The 16,238-nt window shown below is 43.8% G+C and overlaps 1 protein-coding gene across 3 annotated transcripts in view; it reads left to right on the top strand.

The window, feature by feature from the left end:
- Positions 1-14,352, top strand: part of LOC108249224 (transcription factor COE3) — a 115,418-nt gene extending 101,066 nt beyond the window's left edge. For 2 of the 3 annotated variants that reach the window (XM_037977354.1, XM_037977353.1), the window contains exons 12-16: positions 3,715-3,780; positions 4,224-4,398; positions 5,587-5,769; positions 9,829-9,918; positions 11,074-14,352. In XM_037977354.1, the coding sequence (XP_037833282.1) occupies positions 3,715-3,780; positions 4,224-4,398; positions 5,587-5,769; positions 9,829-9,918; positions 11,074-11,105 (546 nt within the window). In that variant the 3' untranslated portion in view covers positions 11,106-14,352. The remainder of the gene's footprint in view (positions 1-3,714; positions 3,781-4,223; positions 4,399-5,586; positions 5,770-9,828; positions 9,919-11,073) is intronic. The other variant, XM_037977355.1, reaches the window with a different exon arrangement.
- The last annotated feature ends 1,886 nt before the right edge of the window (positions 14,353-16,238 follow it).

Below are 16,238 nucleotides of genomic sequence, written 5' to 3'. Positions count from 1 at the left end.
TGTCTCTGTGGTTGGTCCTCTGGTGTCTCTGTGGTTGGTCCTCTGATGTCTCTGTGGTTGGTCCTCTGATGTCTCTGTGGTTGGTCCTCTGGTGTTTCCAGAACCGGTCCCTGCAGCCCCAGCTGGATCCATCCAGATGTTTAAAACGTTTGTTTGATTTAAATTATCTACAGTTTCTGCAAAAACAATAATCAGTTTTTATATTTTGAATTTTTAAACAATGTTTTTAGTTTTTCACATTTTAGCTGTTTATTAAAATTCATTTATTATTTTTAGTTTTTTTTGTTTGATTTATTGATGATAAAAAACAAAACTTTCTCTCTTTCGATGTATTTTATATGATCAGATTAAAAATGGAGCTTAAATAATATAATTTTTTTGTGGTTTTTGTTGATCTGACATTTTGTTTCTAATATATTTCATTTTTCCCAGAATTATTCTTTATTTGTGCTCTTTATATTTTAAAAGTTGTAAATTATTTAACCTTTTAAAAATTATTTTATTAGTTTTGAGATTTTCTCTGCCGACAGCCTTTAATAAAAATCATCTTTATGTTTTTGTTTTATAAAGTTTTAGGACACTTTCCAGAAATATTTGTATTCAATTTTGCTAAATGTTTTTCCAACATATTCCATATATTTAATTTCCTCAAACTAACATTAATAACGTCCAAACCGTTTGTAGTTTTTGTTTTATTTTTTATAAGTTAGATATTTTATCTGTCATCAAAGTAAATCTGAGGAACCAGAATCAATAAATCATTGCTGAGCGGGTTCTCTGTTCTCCAGTCGTTAAGTAAATAATTAGATCATCTTTGTGTTTTTGGCCTGAAATAAATCATCCAATCAGCTGCCTCCGTGCCCCCCCCCCCATGAACTCATCCATCTCCTCCCTCCGAAGGGAAGCACCACGACCCCCCGAGGAGCGGGTCAGCGATAAGAGATGATGATGGTGAGAACTGGGAGCCGGTGCATTACCGCATCGATCGGGTCAGGCCTTTCAGCGCCGCTAAAGCGCCCGCCGCTCTGATTGCCGGCACTCGTCCCGACAGGAATCCGATGGCGCTGTCTGTGTGTTAATGTGTGTGTGTGGAGGGTGTGGCCCTGCGGTGTGTGTGTGTGTGTGAGCAATTAGCAGCTCTGACAGCTGACGCAGGAACAGAAAACAAAGAGCGGCTCAGAAACACAAACACAGAAAAGGTTATTTTAGGAGTCGAATGTCGGCGCCTCAGGTGTGAAATATTTTTAGTTTCTCAGGTTTTCAGTTTGCACGGTGCAGCAGCGGTTTGTGTCTCAGGATGGAGGTTACATGTTCTCCCTGTTTAGTTTCCTTCAACAATCTGAAAACATGCAGGTCAGGCTGGCCCTGTGTGTGTGTGTGTGTGTTGGAGTGGTGACCTGTCCAGATGTAGCCCCGCCTCTCACTCGCCGACGATAGGCTCCGCCCTCCAGAACCTTGAAACAGTTAAAAGGAGACAGATGATGATTAAACAATTTTCATTTCCTAGAATAATCCATCAGTTGATTGATTAATTATTAAGTAAATCGAACCGTTTGTTTCTTCTGCTGAGACTAAATAAAAGGTGGACCCAAACCGTGCGGCGCTGTGGTGGGTCCGGCCGGGTTCTGGTCCTTCGGACCCTGGTGTTGGATCAGAACTGATCACAAGCTGATTGGAGTTATTGATCGACTCTGCTGCTCTTCTTCTTCAGTGTTAGCGGCACTGATTCACAGATCATGGAGAGGCCGGCCTCACACACACACACTCCCTCGCAGTCCGACTGAGCAGCAGCGAGGCCTCGGAGGCGTCATTAATGTGAGAAGGCTGTTGTGTCTGTCAGGACTTAATGAAAATAGAACACACACACACACACAGGAAGAGGAGTGTGTGAGAGGTTTCAGTGTCCGCGTACTTCAGGTTTCAGGTGTATGTGTGTACTCCACTGTGTACGCAGCTGAGCGCGCGTGTGTGTGTGTGTGTGTGTGTGAGAGAGAGAGAGAGAGACGGGCAGCTGCTGAGTCGTGGCGTCTCACTGCTGCAGCCGAGCGAAGGAGACATTAACTAACTTCTGTTTTCTAATGGAGATTAATGAAGCCAGAGGAACAACACACACACACAGACACACACACAGACACACACAGACTCGCTGCAGAAACAGCTTCACCTGAGACGTTGATGAGTTTAAGTTGGAAAACAAGAAAAGATTAAAATTTAATAAACGAGTGGAAACAGGGAAGTTTGTCTGATATTTTATCAGGAAGTATTTTTATCTCAACACGTCTTCCTGCTCTGAGAGCTCAGACAGAACCTCAGACAGAACCGGGCCCATGGAGGAATCTGGAACAGAACCATCAGAACCGCTCTTCTCCCGTGGGATTCAGCTTGTTTCTGCAAAACAAACAACCGGGCTGCAATCAGCTGATGTAAACAGTTTCTGTCTGTGGCGTTCAGAACCTTCAGAACCTTCAGAACCGTCTCGGCGTGTTGGACCGACTCCCTGAGGCTGGCGTGGGAAGAATCGGATCAGAGTGTGCTGAAGGCTGCCAGCTGATTGGCTCAGAGGGCAAACAGCTGTTTCTCTGCTCAGTCGCAAGACGTTCTGTTTGGACGGAACCACAAACCAAGTTTCTGAGCAGGAACCGTTTCTGTTGGTCTGAAGTTCTGACAGGAACCTGCTGGTTCTGCTTCTTTAACCTGTAAAAGTCTTAAATCCTCGTCTTTAACGGATGTTATTTTAACGTTCTCGTGGTTCTGCGTCGCCCCACATGAAGGTTCTGTTCGCGGACTGCAGGAAGCAGATTCTGTCAGATTTTAACAAAAAACTGAAAACTTTGGTCTGTGAAGCTTCAGCTTTTACAAAAATAAACTTCCTGTTTCTGTTTTTAATTATTTTGACCAGTTAACTGATTATTTGTTGTTTCCAGCCTCCTGACCTTTGACCTTTTCTCTGTGAGGCTCTTGGGTTGTGGGTGTGGCCTGTTCTTCTTTGTTGTTACCTGTTCACCTGGTGTTTGATGGTGGAACTGGGAGGTACTGGGAGCTGCAGGCCGGGTTTCGGGTCAGAACCAGCTGCTGTTTGCTGGGTTTTCTTCTTCTGTGGTGTAATACCTCAGGGAGCTCCAGCAGAGGCCTCCACCTCCTCACGGCTGCTCCTCTGGGACATCTTCAGTTCTGGTTCGGCCCGTCTCTCCTCACCACTTTACTTCCTGTCTTCTCACAACATTCCTCTCTTTACTTCTTTTACTTCCTGTTTTCACATTTCTTTTCTTTCCGTCTTCCAGACTTCAGTTCTGCTGAACTTTGATTCTTTATTTTTACATTTCTGACATTTTGTTCTTCTTTTTTGATGTTTTTTTTTTATCACATTTTATGTTTTTACTTCATTAATGTTTCTCCTTGTTCTTTGACTCTTTCACTCCTCTCCTCCTGAGTGTTTATTTGTTGTTGTTGTTGTTACCGGTGGTTGCCGTGGCGACCTGCTGTGCTGCAGGCGTTCACGTTGGACGTCTCCTCTCCTGAGGGCTGATGGGAAAACGGCCTCAGGCCCGTTGGTGTGTTAATGACTTCCTGGTTGGATCCTCTCGGGTCGGTTCTAAGCTTTAGAACGAGCTGAACGGTTCCTCCTCGTATGAACGCCGGCGCAGATCTCCGACTCTGAGCGTGTTCTTGTATCCGATCGGTACGTTTCTGACCCGATCTCTGTGTCGTTTTCAGGAGGTGCTGTTGAAGCGGGCTGCCGACCTGGTGGAAGCTCTGTACGGGATGCCGCACAACAACCAGGTGAGTCGGACACACCTGTTCACGTTTCACATCGAGCTGCAGCTGCATGTCGCCCGCCGCCTTTCATCACAAAGTTGTCCACGAAGCTCTTGTGCTCAGAGTTTGAGCTGAGGACGACTCTCAGCTACTACCACAGCCAACCTTAGCTCAGTATCTGTGAAACTGACTCACAGCTATCTGTCCATTTAGATTAGCTGTGGCAGCCATCTTTAATCAGCTTGGCTCCAAAAGAATAGCTAAATGAAGCAAAAAGCTAAAGGTTTCATTGGGAGAACAGTAGCTGAAAGGGGCGGCTGTGGATCAGTGGTTAGAGGAGTCGTCCTCCAATGAGAGAGTCGGAGGTTCGATTCCAGAAGAACTAAAATAAAATCTTTAAATCAGGCTGAGATGGTTCCTGTAAAACATCTGAATGTGACTTCCTGTTTTTTCTCCCCTTCCTGCAGGAGATCATCCTGAAGCGGGCGGCCGACCTCACCGAGGCGCTCTACAGCGTCCCCCGCAGCCACAACCAGCTGCCGTCGCTCACCGGCTCCGCCGCCCACTCGGGGATGATGGGCGTCAACTCGTTCAGCAGTCAGCTCGCCGTCAACATCTCCGAGGCCTCGCAGGCCGACCAGGGTGAGAACCGCCGCTGGGGTTCTGTTCGTCTCAGGCTGCTTCCTCGTGTTCCTGGGTCGGGTTCATGAGTCATCCTCAGCACTCAGCAACGCTCAGGAAAACCTGCAGCTAGTGAGCGCACCTCGACAGGAAGCTGGAGCTGCTTTTCCTCCACAAACACTCCTGCCTCCCCCCTCCACCCCTCATCTGGTTCTCCCATCGGCCCGACAGCGAACACCTCGCAGGAATCCATGAGGTCATGGGAAACGAGGATCCATACCTTTGTTTTTACAGAGTTACACTCCCACATGAACCAGCTCCGAGGGCCGTCACACAGATCACCCTTGATTAAAGCATCAGTAAGAACCCAGGTTCTACCAGACAGACCCGCAGCTGAAACCGGGTCGGCCCGCTTACTGTCACATCAGGTTTCCTCCTCCTCTGTTTGTTTGCAGAACTTCCTGTTTCTGCAGCTCAAAAAGCCTGAGTGTAAATCTGAATCAGCTTCAAAGATTTACAGAAAAATAATCCATCTGTGCACAAAATTATTTCAAGCTTCAAATATTAACCCATAAAATAATTCAAGAAACGTTTCATCAGGAGGAAAAACCAAATCCAGGACTGACGGTTTCATCACCTGCTCTTTACACGGACCACTGACAACCAGAACCTGAAACCCGTTCAGATGTTCTGAGTCTGAGGCGAACGGGTCAGTGGTCCGGTCCATCAGCAGCTCTCTGCAGCAACACGTGTTTCTGGTTCAGGCGTCAGTCGATGGGAGGAAGTGATCTGGATCGGATCTGCTTCCCACACCGCCGCGGCGTTAAGGAGCCACATGTGTTTCCCATCGGCAGCTCCGTCAGCTGCTCCTGCTGGGAATTACCCAAACTGGGAACAGGACTTTGGACCGGGGTCGGTGGGAACTCCGGGGGGGGGGTCAGAGGTCAGGCAGAGTGGTAAGGCGACAGGAAGGTGATGATGTCACCGCTGAGGCTCCTGAGATCGTTGTCAACACAGAAACGATAAAGAGGTGGAGCCAGTGGACACAGGAAGTAAACTATCAAAGTAAAAGCTCTCAGTAAATCAAAGTGAAATCATTTGGGATCTGTTTAGTTTCAGACAGAGTCGTAGCTGTAATGAAGCTGTTTTTTGTCCAGATGTTTTCAGTGAAATCAGCACCATTTAAAGGCAGTCGTCTCGTCCTTTCAGGTTACTCCCGTAACTCGAACAGCGTGTCTCCTCGCGGCTACGTGCCGAGCTCCACGCCTCAGCAGTCCAACTACAACACCATCACGTCCACCATGAACGGGTACGGAGCAGGGATGACCAACCTGGGCGTGCCCGGATCCCCCAGCTTCCTCAACGGCTCCACCGCCAACTCTGCTTACGCAAGTGAGTTCCCGTGTGTGAGGAGGAGGAGCCTCGCTCTTCATCTCTGTTAAAAACACAGAAAAGATCCGAGAAGGGATATTCCAGCCATGTTGAAGTGGGCTCTGTGGAGAAGTTAATATCTTATCTGTTGTAGATGGCTCTTTGAAGACCTCAGTTTGGAGAAATGGTTCCACTGACAGGACTGACAAGTATCTAGCTGTAGCACTTCCTGTGCAGTATGAGGTCACTTTCTGCAGGAGTTTTATAATATTTCTGCTGAAAGACTCATGTAGTGACAAACTGACAGCGCTGTAAAGTCTGAGTTTAGATTTGCATGAACTGGTTTTAGCTTCTTAGTCCTGTCAGACCAAAAGCTGTAAACAAAGATGGACGAAGTCTCTCTGCCTCTTTCAAAAAACAACCCATAATATCCGGTTTACAGAAGGAGTGGCAATCTTTAAGCACCTCAGGATTGGATTATGATTCAGAGGCTGCGGCGTGATTATAAAACTATTATCACACCTCAAACAGATTCTCTTCTTTGGTGCTGAAACGAGATTTCAGGACTTCAGGAAGAGTCAGAATGGTGAGAACAGGGACAGTCTGAGGCGATGGACACACGTCTTTTTAGTCCCGTTGTAGATCGTGGGAACGGCTGTTAGGATCTTCAACACACAATCATCAAGAGATGGAACGTCTCATTGGGCTGTAACTGCTGGACTGATTTCTTGTTGCCGTCTCACTGAATTCTGAATGTTCGCAGCCAGCGAGGCTATTTTAAACATCTGGATTTATAAAACCACAGCCAGTTTTCATGTGCATGGCCTGGATAACTGCACACATTACCTCCACCCCGTGTTTGAGAGCACTTTACAAACGAAAACATTAATATCATCAACATGATTTTAGACCTGGGCATGTTTTCTGTCTGAGCTCTCTGCAGGACCAAATTATTCTGAGACAAAACTAAAGCGTGAAGACAGAGTTAAATTTATCCTTCAGCCACTGAAACAGTCTAACTAGGCGAGAATCTGTGCCGCCATTTTGCGAGGTGCTCTGTGGCGTCCTGTTAGTTACTGCCAACATGGCAGCAGACCATAAATATCTGGGAGGGGGGACGCAGCCAATGTTTTACCATCGATTGTTCTAATTATCAGAAGGTGGTTTTATCTGTTTTCCAATGGAAATCCTCGTCTAACACACCGTTTTATTATACCAGGGTCATCCCGCTCTGCAGAATAATCTGCTATAATTAAAGCAGGTACTGAGGGTCAGAATATATCATATATATCATCAATATTAGTGACATTTTGTTCTTCAAATGCATACATTGGTATACCAAGCTGTGTCACATATTTTATGGATAAAATATATTAAATAATGAATTAGTGCATTAGCTAAACAGCAGCTTAGTTATCCATGTCTAAACTGTTATTTAAAGTTAATGTCTCCAGAAATGTGAGCGATAAGACTGTCCTACAGCTTATTAGTCTAAGTGAAATTAACTACAGACTCTGGTCAGACTAAGTAAACATGTAAAGTACTTAAAGTGCACTTATATTATGGTCTGGTTAGAATAATTACAGCATTTGGTAATTTTATTACAGCAGCAGAAGCGTGTCGGGTTGACATTACATCCGGGCTCATTTACATAAACATGTTTAAGTAAAATAAGACTTTTTATAAGCTTTTGGACTGATGAGACAGCATAGAGTGATACATGTAGCTCCTAGCAAGATGGCTGCCAAGAATCTCGCCGTCAGAGGTCAGTCTCATGTCTGTCACACATGCACACACTCGGAGTGTTTCTACAACAGGTAAGATATTTTTACCCACTTCAGTATGGCTGAAAGGAGGTGGTTGTTTGTTTTCAGTTACCGAACTAAGCTTACGTAACAAACATCCAGAACACGTTCTGAGCTCCTGAGCTGAAAGGTCAGATGTTTGATCCTGATGTTCACCCTTCGGTGAGAAGGAGAAACCGATGAACACGCCTGCAGTCGGAGCTGTAGCTCGACAGGCGCAGGTGTGTTTTTGCAGAGCGGTAAAGTCTGAGCCCCCCGCCCCGCCGTGCCCCCCCCCGCGCGGGGAGCGCTCCATTGTTTTGGCTTCAGTTTCAAAGAGCTCAGCGAGTCTCAGCGAGACTCGTTTAGAAGCTGAAACTGCGTCTCCGTGCCAGGTGATGCTGTTGTCCCCGGCGGCCAAACAACGCCTGGCTGAGCTACAGTTTCCTGTACGGTGTGTGTGTGTGTGTGTGGACTGAACGCCGCGCATTGTTCACCCCTCCCCCCCTCCTAACTGTCCCCCTGTCCGTTTACCTCCTCCTCCACTAACCTCACTAACATCCTCACCGCATCCTTTCATGCATTCACGCTTTGGGCCAAATCCATTAATATCAGAAAAACAAGGAGGAGAAAGAAGCAGCGATCCAGGACGCTCTAATGGTTGCTGGCACGAAGCGATAAATCACATTTCATTTGACACACTCCCATTTTCAGACGCTTTTCTTCAGTCATTTACAGAAAGTTTCAGTGTTTCTACATCAGAGCGACGCGTTCAGACGGAGCTGAGGGTGCAGAGATGAGCTTTTACGTCCAGATTTAACGTCACATCCTACAGTTTGATTTACTTTACTCAAGGAGGATTATTTCTGTTGGTGCTTGTTTCTACATTTCTAAAGGAAGTCACTGATATCCACATTAATGACATCAAAATACAGAGAAAGAACACTCTGCTCTCAGATTAGCGACTTTTCAGACACCTCTGGTGACTCTTTATCAAAAACCGAACAATTCCTGTGACTTTTTCTGGAGTTACTGGAAGTTTTGGGTGGACTCATGTATCGTTCTTAGTCTCCCGGCTGCAGCCAGACGGATAATAAATCCTGCACAGCCACCCTGGCTGTAAATGTAAAAATCTTTTTGTCTAAAATAACTCTGAGTGTCTCCTTTGAGTCACCTGGATGGATTAGGAGGGCTGGGAATGTGCCATTAGAACTACAAATTAACTTCCTGCTGTTTCATTTTGTCTCCCACGCAGCATCAACAGTTAGCCCCACTGCTCGGCTCCAGATTAAAGGATCAGGACGCTGAAAGCTGCTCCGGTGTTGTTCTGGTTTTCAGGGGACAGGTGTGAAACAGGCTGCTCGTCATCGGTTCTCCAGTCCACATCGGTTCATTTTGTCGACACATGATGTTTATCACCCAATCATTACTCAGCGTCTTGGTTTCCATGACAACCGGCCTGTTGAAAAGCTCTGCAGACGGTTCCATTATTTACAGAACTTTTAAATAATGAACATCTTACCAGTTGCTTCAGAAAGCAGAACAACACCAGAGCAGCTTCTTGTCTCTGAAGCTGAAACGGTTAAAAACTCAAACTGTAAACGAGATTAAAGAGAGAAAACAGAACGGTTCCGTTAGAACCTTCAACCAAGAACGGGTCGTTCTTTCTCTGTAGGTTGATGTGGTTAATGTGGATGTTCTCGCCACCTAGTGGCACAGTGAGGGTATCGCAGTGTTTCTGTTCGAACGAGCGGGCGGAGTGAACAGAACCTGGAGGACTAAAGGTTCCAGAACAGAACCTAACCCAGTTCTTCAGGTTTCTGTAGCAACAGTTTCCATGTTTGACTCCGGGTCAAAGGAACCGAGTGAAGCTTCTTCCTGTTTGAGGTCGGACCCAGATGTGCGGTTCTGATTCTGTCACGTTCTAAAGATCTTCAGATTTAAACAGAAAAAAGATGCTGTTTTTGTTTGTTTTGCTGAATCACAGAAACCTTTTATACCTGATGTTAACACACACACACCTGAACACACACACCTGTGTTTGTGTCCGGACCCGGTCCTGGTTCTGGTTCTGGTCGGTTTGTTTCCGTCCTTTAAGTTATGGATCAACTTTGCCGGGACGCGTTTGCTCTCGGAGCATGTTTTGTTCTCCAGAACTCGGCCCGGTCCTCCTCTTCCTCTCCATCCTCCCTCCCCCCTGCATGACTCACCTCATCTCTGCCCATCAGCCTTCCTCACCTCCTCCTCTTCCTCCTCTCCAAAGATTCATTCTCTCCTGTCCATATGGTCTCTGCAGTCAAACAGAAGAGCGCCTTCGCCCCCGTCGTGCGGCCTCAGACCTCCCCGCCCCCCACCTGCACCACCACCAATGGCAGCAACCTCCAGGGTGAGCATCCCACCCCCCCTCCTCTTCCTCCCACCTGTCAGCACCTCCGTCCCCCTGCAGCCGGACGGACGTCTCTGTAAAGACTAAACTGATCAGAGGTCAAAGTTGATCCATAACTTTCAGCACAAATGGCTTCTAAGCGACGTTTAACCCGACTTTGTTTCAACTGGTTTTCTCTTCGAAAGCAGAGAAGATTAATGACATTAACAGGAAAACAATCAGTAAAAATTAATTTCATGGGTTTCTTTACGTTGTTAACCACCTAAAATGTTTCCATATTTCCAAATCTTCTTAGGAAAATAAAACTGGCTTACAGCAGAGTCTCAAACTGAGGGATGGGGGCCAAAATGTTGAATTTATGGAAATCCGTTTCTGCCACAATAAATCAGTGGTTCCCAAAGCTGGGTTCAGGGCCCAACTGTGGGTCATCAAACACCAAGTGAGGGTCTGTAGATCGTCTCCTGATATCAGTTTACATTTCAGAGATTTTCACCATAAATAAAAATGGTTTCTGTCGTCATTGTTCCTTTGTTTAACAGGAACTAAGAAAGTTTGTGTTTTTAAACTGGAAATAGTCAAACTCACGAGGATTTCTCATCATTTTATGAGTCAGAAGATAAAAAGTTTGGCAACAACTGCAATAAATAAAAAGCCCAGAACAAAAATTAATCACATTTTACTTTGATGCATTTTTCATTCTATATGGATCCCAATAATTTAAGAAAAGATAAAAATATCTTAAAGATATTTCATTAGAAATATAATTTGCAGATGTAACATAATTAAAGATATACTGTAATAAATAAAATAAACTACAAGTACAGTAAGTTTATAGAAACGTCTCAGATATCCAAAGAAGTTTTAAATGAATAAATTCTGCAGGATCCGTTAGCAGAACCAGAACCAAGAATGGTTTCATGTTCCAATTAAACAAAAATCAACATTTTATTATCAGATGATTAAAAATCTGAGATTCTATAAAACTTTACAGCAGCTCTGATGTGACTGAAGGTTGAACTAAAGATGAAAGTTTATATTTTTTAACGTATTTTCGAGGTTCTGAGTGAATAAAGAGAAGTTTTGTTGGGAACAGACAGTGAACCGTTCAGGTTTTTCTGACTTCATGTCGAATATTTTTGTGTTTCTGTGTTTCAGCCATGGCCGGACTCATCGTGCCCCCCATGTGAGGACGACGTCCTGACAGAACCCCCCTCCCCGACCTGAAACATCCGCCACACTGACCGGCCCGTCTGGACCAGAACCTGCGACTTCAAACAGCTTTTTACAGAACCGAAGCGGGTCGGGAAGCAGGCGGTTCCACCGGGAGCTTCGGTTCTCCACAGACGCCTCGTCTCTAAAATGATTTTTATCCTCGGAGGCGTACAAAACTATAAATAATAAATTCTTTGTTTTTCACAGAAAAACGTTCAATCTGAAAATAACAACTTAAAGTTGGAACTTTTTAAGCTTCAATGTTTACATTTGGTTCATTAAACACACTTGATGTTTTTGTTTAAAGTGTGTTTAGTCCGAGCTGAGTTTTTCTTTTTACGTTCCACGTCCTTCAGCTCTGCGGTTCTCTCTCATGGATCTGATTGGTTCCTGCAGGAACCGAAGCTCTCAGTGGGTCGAGTCCAGAAACCAGGCAAACTTCTTATTTTTTAATCTGGAAGAAACCCGTCAGACGGGCTCCAGAACCGGATCAGAACTGCCCCTAACCCTGCGTGGACTGGAGTTTTTAAATCTTTCTGTACCGTAACGTTTAACGATGTTTGTGTGTCTCGTCCTAAAAAAGGAGAGACGAGTAAATGTTCCACTAACGTTTTCTGTATAAAGTCAGTTTTCTGTTTCTTTCGGGTCCAGAACAGCGGTTCTGGTTCCGTTCTGCAGGTGTGGTAGCTCTGAAGCAGAAAAGGTTTTAATCACATTAAGGTACCAGAGGATTTCTGTTCTTTTGATTGTGCTCATTTTGTATTTATAAAGTCCGTTTTGGGGAGTTTCTCCTGTGATTTAGGCCTGAATGATAGTCTCAGATATATATGTAAACACATTCGATGTCTTAATACCTTTTAGATATTGTAAAAAGAGTGGAAAAGTGAGAGGAATTAACCTTTTTTTTCTTTTTTTTTGGTAAAAACAAAAAGAATCCCGTCATGACCAACGTGGTGGCCCACTCTTTGGAAGCAGGACGTAAAACGATGCTTTCATCACTTTTGTAGAAAACTGCTTTTCTGATATTTAACTTTTTGTAAACATTGTGTTTTTCCTGGTTCTTCTCGTCCTTTGTGTATTATTGTGAAATGTATAATCATACTTATTTCTTAATGCACTACTTTTGTTGGGGCACTAAATAAGAGAAAAGAAAAAAGTAAAGCTTATATGCACCAATCAGTTGTTTTTATGTTTTGTTTTTCTTAAATCCTGGTCATGTGAAGCTTTTATACTAACTTTATAACAATCCTGTTCATCTGACCCAATGTTAGTGTTTTTATTTCTTAAACAGGCAGCAGTTTTTAAGGAAACTTCCTCTGATGATGATGATGCTGCTCTTGTTTCCTGCCGTAGAAACAAGTGTGGAAAACATTCGTTGGATTGTTCTGTGATGACGTGAACGGACCGGCTCATCAAACGTTGGTCAGAAACTGTGCTGAAGTCGAGCTGCATCCAAAAAATTACACCTGCAGCCCAAACATTTCAGCTTCCAACCCAAATAAGACGCAGACGGTTCAACTCCATAAACGTCAGCGTGAACACAGAGAGCTGGTAAAGTTACAACCAGAGGAAGAATACGAGCCGATATTAGTTAAAAAACAGATAAAGCAGCAGAAGACGAGCTGAGCAAGTAAACTGAAGGAAAAGATTTTAAATAAAGTTAAAGTTACAAAAAACAAAAGTCAGCGAAGCTGAATGAGTTAAAAGTTAAAAAACTCAAGTGTACAAAGGTAGAAAGATGCTTTTATGCAACAACGCTCTTCTTCTTGTTGTTAAATAAAAAACATAAACCGTCCATCAGCAACAGAAAACGTTAATTAACCTCAAGAACAAAGTCTGCAGAAAAAACTCCACTGGGGCTAAATAAGCTTTCAGCTAACATTTATAAAAATAATTTCCCAGCCATCACTGGATCATACCATTAGATCACATAAAGGGGGGACGGACTCCAATCAGTTTGTTATGATCTAAAGGTGAAATCCGTCACTCCTGATTGGCTGCAGGCAGAATGACATCAGCACAGCTTCTGACCAACATCAGGAACCATTTTAATTAGGAGAGGAGGGAAAAGTCACCTGTGGCTCAGGTGAGCCGGTTCGTTCACAAACAACACAAAGAGGCTAAATGAGGAGCCGTTAGGGAGACCCCAGAGTTTCCTACGACTGCGTCACGCCTACGATGTTCAGAGTATCTCACTGGGCTTCACAGTAAGTCTGTTCATATTTAGTAAACAAAACTGCAGTCTTAACTACAATCTGCTCTGTTTTAGTCTTTAATCAGTCACTGGACCGTCACAAAGGTGTCTCACATTTCTGTCACTTTCTGACTCTCAGAAACTAAACAGAGTGGTTTTCAGACGTAGATATTTTCTGAGAGGAAACTAAGAAACTGTGTCGCACTGACAGATGAAGCCCAGTGAGATACAGGCTGCAGCTGTTTTAAAAGTGTCGATTCTTTTCAAAGTTATTTAGTTACAGTTTGAGGTAAAGACGCTGCCTAATAATTGTGCTCACCCTGACGTAAGGTGCTTCACTTCAGGCCATGCCCTCCTTCGTTACACAAACACATCATTTTTATGACAGAAATAAAGACTTGTTAACAATTGTCCACACAGTGTAATAATGCTAATAAAATCTAAATGTTTCTGTTGTTAAAGTTGGAAATTCGGCATCATAAGAAAACAGTTTTTCCTGATCTGGAGAAAATTCATCAATTTTCCCTTTGAATCTCACTGAACCTGTCATCAGGACACGTTTACCCAGAGAAACAAGCCTCGGGAAGACTTTATAAACCTGAAAGCTTCACGTGTTTCAGTTATTTAGATAACCTCAGATGTGAACTACATCCATCTCCTCCTCCTGTCACTTTTTAATTGTTGTTTTTAATCCCAGTGTAGAAAGTTCCTCCGCTCCTGGTTTTTGGTTGACATTTTAAGCTAAACTTTCTGGATGTTTTACTTCAATGTGAAAGAGGGCAGAGGCACAGCATCTTTGTGAAATATGAACTATATCAAAGTATATCAAAGCACAATGTTTAATTAATTAATTAATGTCTTAATAAAACTAATGGGGAAGGGGGACGGGACACCCCCGGAGGTTTTCTGTTTTCCGTCTCTGGCCATGCTGTAAATAGATGCATGTCTTTTTGTTTTCAGTTTGTTTTTCCTGTGATCCAGTGCTTTTTGTACAGAAACAGTCTAATAAAGATTACATTTGGCTTGAAGCCGTCGGCTGTCAGGAGTCTGATGTTGAGTCTGTTTCAGCAGCGACAGAAGCTGAGACGACCTTTCGTGTTTTTATTAACTCTTTAAAATGGGGAATATGAAGAACTAACCCGACCTGAGCGGTCTTTTTAAACGCTGTCGCCTCGTTTTTCCCACAGAACACCTGGGGTCAAACTTGGAGCGTCCCAACGTCTGTTTCTGCCATCAAAGATTCATTATGAAAGAATTATGAAGTGGAAACGACGGAAACGAGGGAGCTCAGCTCCACTCAGAATATGTTAGGTTTTAAAAATAAGAACAATCTTAATTTCCTTTTATTTTAACTCCAAATGAGATTGACAGTAAAAGGCAATGTTTTTACCACCTGTCTGTTAGCAAAATATCTAATCACTGGATGGACGTTTACAACTGATTAACATTTGGAGTCAAACCTATTCAAGATGGCTGCCAAAGCTAATTGACCTTAGGAAACACAAAAAATGGCTGTACCTCAGTCCGTGTTAGATACTGAGCTACATTTTGATGTGGTGGTGGCTGAGATTCCTCCCCAACGCACACGACGAGGACAGCTAGTGTCATTCCTTGTTTGTTGTTGTTTTTAATAAATGTTTTAATATTTTTATGTTTACGATTACTGACCCCCACCTCAACATGAAGTCAGCTCTTTTATAAACGTTCTCTAAACTGTTTCTGTTATTTTGAAGTTTTTTGTTGTTTTCATTAAACTGAAACCTAAAAGATGCAGAAAAATCTGTCAACTTTGTTCCAGAGAACAACGAGGATGTGATTTTGTACAGAAGTTTCTGAAAGCCACACAGATCCATCAAAAACATTTATCTTTTTATATTTCCACGTTGAAAAGCCTTCTTTAAAATATTCTCAACATCATCTCTGTGAACGGGCGTTAAAACGAGACCAGACTCAGAATCGAACCCATCCCGGGGAACGATGCTCCAGCAGAACCTGAAGGTTCACCCAGAGTTCTGGCTTCATGACTCGCTGGAACACCATCATCATCATCTGAGGAGGAGGAGGAAGAGGAGGGTCTGCAGGTGTGTTTGGTTTGGGTGACATGATGTCAGTGGTGTTCTGCTGAAGAATGAGGTCACTTCCTGCTGCAGGTTCAGGTTCTTCTCTGATAGGTGGATTCTCAGGACGGAGGAGGCTGGAGGGTCAGGGATCGATGTCTGTGAGCATCACGATGACTGTTTACGTCTGACTGATCGTCAGCCCTGAACTCGCTCTGGTTCCCAGCATGCAAAAGCTTCACACTCAACGTTCAGGTGAAGCAGGAAGACTCAGCATCGTTCAGTTTTCTGTTCATCTGGAACAAATTAGGGTTTGGAGGACGTGTTTGTTTAACCTGAAAGATCCTTCAGAATAAATCCCCAGATTTCTCTCTTTAAGAGTTGAAACAGGCCACACACACAGGTAGGTTTTAAAAACTGCTCTGTTAAACAGGTAAACTAACAGTTCCCAAGAAGCTTCAGAAGACAGAAAATGTCCTGATGTTTCCGTCGTCCTCTGAGCTTCAACACCTCCAGAAGGAAAGTGAGGCGCTGGAGAACACTTTACACCTGCTTCCCTTTTCCATCCGTCTTCATTTTTCTGGAGGAGGCAGGATGTTTGGCTTGGCTGTGACTCGCTGCATGACTTAATCCCTGGGTGCTGTTGTTAAATATTTCAAGTTAAAAAAAAAAAAATAATGAAAACCAAATGCGGCCCAGCTTCAGGTTTCAGGGCCTGGTCTTTAACAGCATTCCGTCTGCCACACAGCAAGGCCAAATAACTCAGTAATGTTTCTCTTGTAACATTACGCCAAACATGAGATCTTTACTTTGTCAAATTGAGTAAGAATCAAACCAAGTGTATCGATAGGAAAACA

The sequence above is a fragment of the Kryptolebias marmoratus genome, linkage group LG9, assembly GCF_001649575.2.
Source record: "Kryptolebias marmoratus isolate JLee-2015 linkage group LG9, ASM164957v2, whole genome shotgun sequence".
NCBI lineage: Eukaryota > Metazoa > Chordata > Actinopteri > Cyprinodontiformes > Rivulidae > Kryptolebias > Kryptolebias marmoratus.
This window is presented reverse-complemented; position numbering and strand designations above follow the sequence as displayed.